This window comes from Eulemur rufifrons, chromosome 18 (genome assembly GCF_041146395.1).
Source record: "Eulemur rufifrons isolate Redbay chromosome 18, OSU_ERuf_1, whole genome shotgun sequence".
In the NCBI taxonomy this organism is placed as follows: domain Eukaryota; kingdom Metazoa; phylum Chordata; class Mammalia; order Primates; family Lemuridae; genus Eulemur; species Eulemur rufifrons.
The window spans coordinates 69,865,463-69,876,644 of NC_091000.1; the positions used below are offsets into that span (position 1 = coordinate 69,865,463).

Consider the following 11,182-nt stretch of genomic DNA (forward strand, 5'->3'; position numbering starts at 1 on the left):
TGCCTCCCCACCAGCGTGGGGAAGAGGAAAGGGCAAAGGGCAGAACTCTCCCTGGGCACAGGAAAGAAAACAAAAGGGGCACCAAAACTTGGTTTCCTCAAATCAAACCCTTGCCTCTCATTATTTTGCCTGGTTTTCTTTTAAGTTAGTTTCACCTTCTGGTTTTTGTTTAGCCAGAAAAAGCTAGGGTGAAGTAAAGAAAGAAATAACAGAAAACGTTCCTTCTTTTTCTCTCCTGAGAAGACCCACAATCAGAACCTGGCCTGTGTTACTCAGGCACAGACCCCACACCACGTCAATTATGCACCGTGGGGCGGGGGCAGTGTAGAGTTGCACCGCCGCCTGGTGAGGACTAGGACCGCCACAGATTTCTCCAAGGGTGCCCGCAGAGGAAATCAGGCCCTAAAACAACTATTTGTTATATACATTTTATTGAAAAAATTTTACATCAAAATATTTTGGCAAACTGTAAAAGTATACAGAAGTGCAAATATATCCTCCTTTTAAAATACAAGCCAAGTGTGAGTATACACGAAGATCATAAAAATATCTTTAAAATATGGTGATAGAAAACAACCTTGTAAAAATGTTGTATTGTCACAATACTGAAGACCACTTTTTTAAACTAGACACATTGTTTCTAAATATTTTCTTAGTAATGTTCTTTGGCACCTGTTTCCAAACGTATTGTTCAGGGGGAAACAAAAGTCTCCTACTTAGCCAGGCGACACTATGAGGCTTTTTGAAATCTTGTGCTTAGCACTGCCTTTTTGAAAAGCACACAAGTTTTCATAGACAGACACACACACACACACACACACACACACAAACAACTTGTCTGCTTTTTTTGAGACCCTGATTACTGAAGGCAAGGAAGATCCCAGAGTTGCATGTTCATGTTTTACACGTGGTAATTTCTACCATCTCAGTTCACTCTCACCCTCATCTGGGAGCCTGCAGGTGTTCAGATTTGGGGCATTACCTTGCCAAGGTCTGTCCCTCTGCCAGCGGGTCGGCAAACAATGGTGAACGAGGCTCTCCTGGGCATTGTGGGTAAGTGACGGGTGTGCTACTTCCTGCTATCTGCATGCACGTTACGTGAGTCTGTCCCAGCTCCTATCTGCCCCACCAAGGGCAGGACAGGAGAGGGGAGGGCCTCCTCGGCAGGGCCTCCATTCACATGACACAGGGCTTAATGTCCTGACAGACGCTCTGGTGGTGATGGTGATAGTACGACCCGCTAGCTGAGGGGTGGAAAGAAGAAATGCCGTTGAAATTGAGGACAAAATCTTTCCTGTCACACACTGGAGCGGAGTGATGCTGGTAACGAGGCAGTCCCACTGAAAGAAGAAAGACAAAGATTTTTCAGAAACAAAATCGTCCAGCTGATGACTGGGTATATTATATTTAAAATTTCAATTCATTGAGACCGATTTTGACTCAAGACAAAAGGTGCTGGCGTTTCTTTTGGCACATTACTATCAAACTGGTTGACAAAACCTAGCTCCAGCCAATGTCTCAAAGTTTCCAACCCTAGGTCATCGGACAACTCGGACTCATCATGCTTTGTCTCTTGTCCATGCTGTGCACACACAGATACAGAGCAAGTTCCCCACAAGGGGGGTGCTTATGTCCCTGAATTCAAATATTACTCTCTGCGGCTGGGGTCAGTACTTTAATCTCAGGATGGGCTGCCGCAGCAGGAACAACACCCAGACTCTGGCCGGGTTCCTCAGTGCAGAGCTCCTGGCCTGTGCAGGCCTGAGCTCCCGCTGCAGGGAGCACCAAGCACCCTGCCCCAGAAACACCACTGCCACCTTCACGGCTTGTTTTGAGCCTTATTTTCCAACTAGCCCGGTTTGAGTAACAGGTGCAGAGGGATATTACCTGTGCCCAAAGAGGGTGATAGAAACAACCTCATCACAAGAGAAAGGGATAGGAAATAAAAGCGCACCTCTCTTTTCCTTCTGCAGGCATCTCGTTAGGTTCCCAAGGTCTCAGGCTTAGTCTAGAGAAGCCAGGACTTCAGGGCGAAGAGAAGTGCCCTTCAGTCCAAGGCATCCCGCAGCACGGGGGAGTCCCTGAGAGAGCCCCAGCTGCGGAAGCACAGAGACGGCCTGTCGCCCACTCCCTCCGGTGGCTCCTCCGCCCAGGGCCTTAGCCAGGCTGTTCGGCGCCCAACCCGCCTCCCGCTTTTGCTTTCTGGGGCCTCCTGGCCCCGAGGCGCAGTCGGCCTGGGGTGACCGGTTGCTGGGCTCAGGCATCTCCTGGACCAGGGCCCCTCTCTGCTACTGGCTGGGTTAAGCCAGTTCGCCTGGGTCTTTTCTAGTCACACCAGCGGTGTGGGGATCATAAAACGCACACTTGTGCTGGGCCAGATTCGCTTTTTCAGTGCAAGAAAGCTGTACCCGTCGGCCGGCCGGGGCAGAGGACCTCGGGCCCTGCTTCGGTTGCGGTTGCCTTGGCCGGTTCGGGTCCCAACATTTAGGGAACGACCAGGCTACTCAGTGGCCAGTGACCCAGCCTACTTTATTGCCCGCTAACACCTAACCTAGTATGCGCTGCGCTGCTCTAATAAAGCAGCAACTGGCACACGCGTGCCACTCTGCACACAGGTGCGTTCGCTCATCGCGTTAAAGCACGTCCTGCTGCCAATTCCCGGACCACAACATGGCAGGTCTCGGCAGCACAGAGAGCCTGCACTCACACCTGTAGACCGAAGGCTGCCGTCGGTGCTTTGATGTGCCGGGCGGGACGTTAAGAGTCCGCGCTCCTTTCTAAAACGCTCCCAGGGATTAATGAAGAGCGCAGGTCGGGCCTGGCCTAGGCGACCCCGCACAGGAGTGGGAGGGATCGGCGCGGCGGGTGTGCTGGGGAAGAAGCGGGTGCTGGGTGTGAGTGCGTGCGCTGGGCGGTGTGCTGGGGGACGGCCCCAAAGGGCCTCCGCACCGGCCGGCTCCCTGGGAGCCCCCGCCTCAGGCCCCCCAAGAGATGCCAACAGGGGCATGAGAGAGAGAGAGAAAGAGAGAGTGTGAAGGGGGGCGGAGGTATTCAAGAGGGGAAGGAGCAAGAGGGTGAGGAAGGAGGGGGCAGAGCGTCCCGGTCGGGCGTCAGGCCCCAGCCGTAGCCTCCGGAGCACTCGGAGGTTCGGCCGGGAGTTCGTGCGAGGCTCGGGGGAAGGCCAGCCGCAGCAGGCCAGTGGGCAGGGGTGCGGAGTTGTCATCCTTTCCAAGGCAGAGTCGCATTTCCAGATCCCCGACTCTCTGGGGGGCTTGTGCGTGCACTTAGTGTGTGGAGTGGGGCGAGGGTGGCCTCGAAGAAAGGTCAGGGAGTCTCTTTCCTGCGTTTTTTCTTCTTAAAGTACTGTTTCGCTGCGGCTGTGAGGCCTCAGAGTCTAGGCTGAAGTTGAGAAGGGCCTGTCTGGAGAGGGCTGCGAGAAGGGAAGGAGGCGAGTGTGGCCATGGGGCCTGCGGGTGTGTGTGATTGACAAGCCAGCCCGAGGGGATACAAAAATAAGAGGGGAGGGCGCCTGTATTGGTTACTTGGAGAAATTCCCATAAAATTGAACAAGACTTCACTCTCAGTGGGTTAAGTCAGGCTAAAATCCTCTCCGGTGTGGTCCTGCCGAGACTGTCTTTGTTTAGTTAACCTCTGAGACCCACATTTAAAAGGCCTATTTGGGAAATTTCACCGTCCAGGGAACCAACATCTTCTGCACATTTTTGAGCTTCCTTTGTCCCCATGCTCCTGTTGCTCACCAACTCACGAACATTATATAGAAAATATGCATCATCCTTCAACGGTTTTCTAACTGCTGTGGGAGGTAAGTGTGTAAGTGTGATAGAGCATCTTGGGCCCTTGCCTTTGTCTCGAAGGCTAGCCTGACTTCAATCTACAGCCCGTGGGGGCTTTGGAGGGGTTTAATGTAAGGGTGCATCTCCATTCTCCAGATAAACCCAGCCAAATATTCAAATTCCTTTCTCCACCCCCATGATCCCCTCCCACCTTTCACCACCTCTAGCAAGTCAATACATTTTCATAGTCTGCGATCAACACGATTTAAACCAGCCACAGAACAAGTGGCACCCAAAGGGCAGGCACACTTCCCAGAGGAGTCACATCAGGGCCCTCAAGTCCTGCTGCCTAGGACAGAGTGGGGTGTCATCACTGTGGGTTCACTGTTGGGGGCAGAGGCGGGAGGAGATTACTCAACAACTGAGTATCCCTCTCCACCCACAATATGTCCCTGTAGTGAAAGATCCTGGGACCCCACTCTGCTTTCCTCTGGGCTCTTCCCTTTCCCTCCTCACAACACTTGCCCAGCTAAAAACTCTCCACTCACACCTCAGCATACAGAACATACAAAAGTATAGCAAACAAACTTTTTTAAAAAGGACAAAAGAAACTAGACATAGCTCCTTGGCTAAGGGCCCCAAAGGCCAAATGCCTTCAGTCAAAGCTAAGTCAGGCTCGAAATGGGAGACCTGCAGTTAGTCCATCCACCCCAGCAAGGCGGGCGACTTTGCACCATCTTCCTAGCAGCCGGGCAATTCTGGAGGCCAGGCTCCTGACCACGGGGTACTTGGGAGGACAGTAAGACCCTGATCCCCACCCCCATGAATAAAGTGTTAGCTTCCCCCAGCATCAGTTTCTCCCAGTGCCCTTGGACCCCAGACTGCTGCGTCCGGGTGGGACTGGCAGTAGGCGCGGGGTCTGGAGGCCTGGCAGCGACGCCCCCAGCGGGCCGCTCCTGGGCGCACTGCGTTACCTGAGAGTTCTTCGCGGGCGTTCTGGTGCAAGTAGCTCTGCTCCAGAGAGTAGGAGGACATGCTGGAGTGCAGGCCTGCAGAGGCCGCCGGGTTGCTGCTTGGCGTCAGGGTGGGCGGCTGCTTGAGGTAAGGCGAGGCGCCGGGCGAGCTCCAGTGCGCCGCAGGGCTCGTGTAGGGTGAGTGGCACTCGATGGCGCTCGCCATGGCCGGGGACGAGGGCACTGGGCTGCTGCTGCTGTCTGGGCCGTAGTCCCCGCCGCCGCCGCCACCGCCGGCCGCACCGACGCCCCCGGGCCCTGCGGGCACCGGGCAGCTGGCCATGTAGGTGGAGCCCGGGTTGGGCGACATGTGCGGGACGTGGTGGTGGTGATGGTGGTGGGGGTGAGCGTGGCTCGGGGCGCCCGCGCCGGCGTCATAGCCCGCGGGCATCATGTCGAGGCCGCCATAGCCGCCCTGGCCGTGGCAGCCCAGCGGCGCCGACGGAGGCGCCTGGAAGTCGAAGCCCTGGGGCAGCAGCGAGGCCCCAAAGCCCAAGCCGCTCACCACGCGGTGGTACATGGGCTTGAGCGCCTGGCACTTCCGCCTGAAGCCGCGCGGCCGGCGGCGGAACGAGCCCTCCTCGAACATGAACTCGCTGGCCGGGTCGATGGTCCAGTAGTGGCCCTTGCCGGGCCGCCCGAGCCCCTTGGGCAGCTTGATGAAGCACTCGTTGAGCGAGAGGTTGTGGCGCACGGAGTTCTTCCAGCCCTGGTAGGCGCCGCGGAAGAAGGGGAAGCGCGCCTGCAGGAACTGGTAGATCTCGCTGAGCGTCAGGCGCTTGCTGGGCGAGCTCTGGATGGCCATGACGATGAGCGCGATGTACGAGTAGGGCGGCTTCTCTGGCCGCCGCAGCCCCGAGCTCGCCTTCTTGGTGGCCCCGCTTCCCGCGCCCGCGCCGCCGCCACTACCCGCGCTCTTGCAGGCGGCCGAGGGGGCGCTGGCCGAGTTGGAGGAGGACGAGGACGAGGCGCAGGAGGCGGAGGACGACGACGACGAGGTGGTCTCCAGGGCGGCGGCGGCCGCTGCAGGCGGCGGGCTCATCAGGGCGGCCTGGAGCGCGCCGGGGGCCGGGCTGCACGCACGGCGGAGCGGGGCGGGCGGCGGGCGCGGCGGGGGCGGCGGCGGCCCGCCCTCGGTGGTCATCTGGGACCTGCGAGCGAGGCCGGGCCGCGGGGGCAAGCCCCGGGCCGGGAGCGGAGGCGCCGGAGCGGGGTCGGCCCAGAAGCCGGGCGTGCGCCCTAGCCCGCCGCCCGGGCTGCAGCCGTGGCCACTCCGGGCCAGCGCTTCGGCGTCGCCTCCCTCAGCTTCTCTGGGGCTTCTGGCGGCGGCGGCGGCGGCGGCGGGCTGGAGGCAACGCCCGGCGCATCACTGCCCGAGCCTCGGGCCCCTGCCTTGCGCAACGGCCTCCCAGGCCGCGGAGCCGAGGTGGCCGGACGCCGGGCAACTGCGCCCGCGAGCTGGGACCTCGGCCCGGACCCCGGGGACGAGCCCGACGTCTCCCTTCAGGAGAGCTCCTCGCTCTGTCTCTCGGACTTCCTCCCTCCCGCTCCCTCCCCCGGCCTCCCTCCCCTGCTCCCTCCCTCCCCCCTCCCCCTCCCCCCTGCCCCCTCCTCGCGTCGCGCTGCGGCGGGGAGGGCGCGCTCGGCCGCCGCGCTCACTCCTCCCCCTCCCAACCTGGCGGCCGGCGCCCTCTCTTATCGTGGTCCTAGCTCGCAGGGTCCTCTTCGGCTTTTAATTCCTCTCTCGGCCTCTTTCCCTTTCCCCCACCCAGCCTCTTTCTAACAGAGGCAAATCGCGGACTAACGTTTTGCTAAGGAGGACCCCCACCCCTAGCCAAACTCGACCACCTCTGACTTTGTGAAATCTTCCTTCTCTTTATCCCTTGCAGCAGCCCGGGCTTCTGGTTCCAGAAACTAGAGGGCCCCCCCACCAGTGGACCCACCTCCGCCTCTCTCCTCCCCAGCCTCTTCTCTCCCCCTCCCCCACCTCCCCTCCCCACTTGTCTTGGCCCAGCCCAGGCGGAGCGGTGCTGCGGCCGGTGCCGCCACCGGACCCTCCTAAGCCGCCTTCCCCAGTGCCCGCATTGACTCCATCTGTCAACTTCGTTTAGACGTTGCCGCCCTCAGCCGCACGCCGGGGTGCCAGACGCCCAAAGGTAACGCGCCAATCCTCCCTTTCTGGCAGGGCCTGCAGGTTTCGCGACAATTGTCAGTAGAGGGAGAGCGCCGGGTGTGGGAGCAGTGTTGCGGGTCCCCAGACATTCACTGACGTTTGCGAACTTTGAGCAGAGGGATTTGGACCGAGAAACCTAGGCCAAGTTTTACAGACTCTGGAAACCTGGGTCATACAGGACTCAAGTTTGCATTCGCTTCCACTTTTCATTTTCCACTTCGTGTTTTGTAGGGAAAAAAATGCAAAAAGAAGGCCGACCCCGAGATAAGCGAGATAGCCGTATTTATATTCAGTCCGGAAGGGGTGTGCAACTGTCACTAGGTTTACATCCCCAGTCTCAACATTGCCCACCAAAAAAATGTACCATCTCTAAGCTAACTTCTATCCGAGAACTCGTCACGTCACCCCAGTTGTGGCCAATTCCTCTCTAAGTACGAGTCAGGCTCCGAGAGAGAGAGAGAGAGAGAGAGAGAGAGAGGAGAGAGAGAGATGTACCCTGGGGAGAAATCATTTCCAATGAGACCCGACAGTTAGTGATTGGATTACACGTGCGGGGAAATGTAGTCTGCGCAGGGCTAGGGGCTGGGGAGAGGGAGGAGAGCGGGAGGCTGGGACTGGTGGGGCCACACAAGGGCCGAGGGGAGGGCTGGAGAGGAGGCGCTGCAGACCAGAGGACCAAATGGGAGGCAGAGCGGGGCGCACCGCTGCGTCTCCCCTGAAAGGACCAAGGCACAGGGTGTGTGTGCTGGGGAGATGGGGGAGGCGAGAGAAAGGGAGATTTGTGCAGGGATCTGGAGGGAGGCAAGAAGCAAAGAGCTTTGGTGGGACAGAGCTGAGGCAGGCCCCTTGAGGCTGGCACTGGCTTTCAGTGTCCCTGTAGTGCTCCAGGGACTGCTCCTGGCTGAGTGAGCTGAAGGGTCTGTAGGCACAGAGGAGAGGGCGGGGTGGGGAGGGAGAGGTGGGAGGGGGCTGGGCCGGGGCTGGCCCCAGACAGTGACCTGAAGTTGAGTGGAAGCAGGCTTTTTCCATCAAACCCTGCCTGGATACCACACACGGAGACCGAGTGTCAGTTTACTGCCCTGAGCCGGCTCCTTTTTCCTAAGCTCCACAGTAATTAGACAAAGCAAACCTAAATTAGCTGAACAGGCGTCGACAGCTTCCTCCAGAGCACCCCTGGTACCTACATGGGAATGTGTCCGAAAATGGCTTGATTGTAGCCCAGAGTCAGCTAAGAAAACACCGCCAAGCCGAACTCAGTTTACCACTCATTTCCAATAGAAAAAAGAAACAAGTCGCTCTTTTCCGGATGGGATGTTTTGATTGGGTTGGGGTAGGGCGTTTTCAGTTGTTTCTACTTTCTAAGAATTTCTTTCTGATTGACTAGTGAATGGTTTTTGGGGATGGGTCTCTATTTCATGATATTGTTTTTTCTTGCCTCCATTTGTCATTTTATGTGGAATAATTTAAAAATAAGTAAATATAGAAGTAAATATAATGTGTTCACTAAACGAATGCTTTAAGTAATTATTTAATTAAAATAATTTATTTAAATAAAATAGAAACTGCGGGGGTGGGGGGGAAGGCCAGATAGTATCTAAAAGGAGCTCCACTGACATAGAGTTCAGTGTGTAAGTGTGTGTGTGTGTTTTCAAGTGAGAAGAGCATCAACTCAGGGGAGAAGAAAGAAGACCATCTCATTTGTAAGGGGGAATTGTGGTCAGTGGGTTGGGGGGAACTTCAACAAGCAAGTCAATATCATTGCCATTCAGCCATGGAACTTCTCTGATTTTCTGCACCTGGAAATTCTGTGTGTGTTGGATCTCAGGGAGTACGTGCTTTAAGAGCAGGCCCTATAAGGTTTTAGGACCCAGAGACTGAAGAATAAAAGGCACTCGCCCTAAAATCCAGGCAGGATCAGCGATAGCCTTCTATGCCAGTAGCTTCTAGTATTGGGATCATGGGTCTCTTTGATAATATGATGGAAGATACAGACTCTGTGTCCAGAAAAATACTTCCACTTTGTGTAGGGTTTTAGGCGGTCCACAGATACTCATTTTAAAAACCTGTATTCTACATATTTTTGGCTTCTACCAGTTTAGCTGGTTAAATTATGAGAGATTTTCTAAAGGCTTCCTTCTCCATCCAAGTGACAATGGTATCCATTTTACCTAAACTTTCTAAAATGGTAAGAAATTCCACTTACAGTTTGGTGAGTGTTATGGGGGCCCAGCCAGGTAGGTGTTGGAGATTAGTTAGAGCCAGGAGGAGGCCTGCAGACTTGCAGCTTTCTTTCTCTCCAGGGGTCTATATACTGCCCCTGTAGCTTCTGAACTCCAGACAGATGTGGAGGTTGGGGGCCTTCTTAAGTTATCTGAGCAGGAAGGCACCTCTCCAAAACTCTTTCTTGGAGATCCCACTTCTGCTTATGGAAACTGTTCCCCTGGCAGAGACCACCCAGGTCTAGAATTACTAGAGCCCTACATCTGTTTGTTATAGACTTCACAGGTATGAGCTATTCCATTCACATCAGGTCATTACCATGTGGCCCAGGTACCATCATCCCCCATTAGAGGTGAAGAAACTGAGGCTCAGAAAGACCAGAAGACTTGCTAGGAGTCACGCAAAGGCAAGTGACAAAGCTGGCCTGTAGTCTGGGCCTGGGACTCCAAATTCAGTGTTCCTTCCGTTAGGTTATAGCAAAATCTCTCTGAGCTTTGTTTTAATCACTGATTTACACAAATCTCTTGAGTAAGAATACATGTGATAACAAATTATCTCAGATTCCTTATTTGTGTCAAGAATATCTTAATTTCTGGTAAGCAGGCAGGGTTTAAAAGGAAAGTTGTGTTTGTCTCTGAAACACAGCCTAACTTAGGGTGGATTCCCTCTCTCTCTGAGGTTCCTTATGGCGGTGAGCTCTTCTCCACTGACTTTCTCTCCCTATAAACAACAAAAATCTTGATTTTTTTTTAATGGTAAGGAAAGTTATGGTTCATTTAAATGATTCTTCTAGATCATCCCAGGCACTCCTGGGTTAACCAGAAATATATAGCCTCTGGTGCCGTGGATCCCCGTCCATCCCTGTGTGGCTGTCTCCGTCTGGGCCGTGGGTTCCTTTCCTGCTCCAAACCCTTAGGTCCCACCCCTGCTCCAGCTCAAGGGAATGTGAACTTGGGCAAGCTTGGGTTTCTCCGATTTTGTTCTAATTGGCATTTTATTCTAGGAAATCTCTTCATTATTGCGGTTTAAATTTTATGTTCTTAGCATGCTTCCTCTGCTTCGTGGGTTTTACATGAAATGGCTTAGACTAAACCAGTTACCAACAGGAGGGAGAGGCGCATTTGATTGAGATGTTTACCGCCATTTAAGATGTCTCCTCAGGGCAGTTCACGCCCGCTGCTCCCCTCCCTTCCTTCCGCCTGGGCCTGGGCGAGGAGAGTCTCTTCCCAATTCAGTATGAAACTGACCACTGTTTGCGCCCTGTGTTTAGGTACAAAGTTAATGTGTGTAGAGGATCCTCCAACTCCTGCAAGGCCTAAGTGTGGATGGTGGGAACTGTGTGCTGGGGCCTAGGGGTGTCAGTGTGTTTGAGGAAAGGATGGAAAAGCACCAGCCTGCACGCCACAGAGACAACTTCAAGTTACAACAGAAAATGCAGACGGAAACAGCATAAGGAGGCCACGATGAGGTTGGGACTGGAGAGAGGAACGTGGGGAGGAATGGGAATTTTACACCTCTCCTGGCATCTGCTGTCCTCCCTGGGTCCAGAAACCCCCAGACCTCCGGGTCTGAACACCAGCCACCCAATTCCAAATGTTTATTTGGATAGAGTCTTCCGCTCTCCAAGCACTAGTGTCCCGGGCGCGGATCTTTTTATAGCCACCTTCCTGAGACATCCGCAGATAACTGCTCCCCCCTGCCCCCCAATCTCCCGGGTTTGGCGGTAGGCATGACCTGATGACCCACTTGGCCAGGTCGGAGGGTGCTTGGGGAGGGAGGAGAAAGGGGTCTAACCTACCAGACCCCTCTCATCCTATCTCCGCACTTCTCAGAATCTGAGATGGCCCGTCCCTTTGATTGGGAGACTGAAACCTTGGGATGTTTCCGGGAGCCAGGCCCGCAGGCCCCGACCCAGGTGCAGATGCGGCAGTACCTGGAGAAGCCCGGCTTACGTTTCGCTTACAGCCTGCTTCGGTTAGAAG

At 55.2% G+C, this 11,182-nt stretch overlaps 1 protein-coding gene across 1 annotated transcript; it reads right to left on the bottom strand.

Annotated features, from left to right (window-relative positions):
- Positions 1 to 410: 410 nt before the first annotated feature.
- FOXF2 (forkhead box F2) lies at positions 411 to 6,330 on the bottom strand. Its single transcript, XM_069493486.1, has 2 exons — positions 4,769 to 6,330; positions 411 to 1,340 (listed from the first exon to the last, which is right to left on the bottom strand). Exons 1-2 carry the CDS (start codon positions 5,949 to 5,951, stop codon positions 1,177 to 1,179), a joined length of 1,347 nt encoding a protein of 448 aa, XP_069349587.1. The 5' UTR covers positions 5,952 to 6,330; the 3' UTR covers positions 411 to 1,176.
- Between the last annotated feature and the right edge of the window lie 4,852 nt (positions 6,331 to 11,182).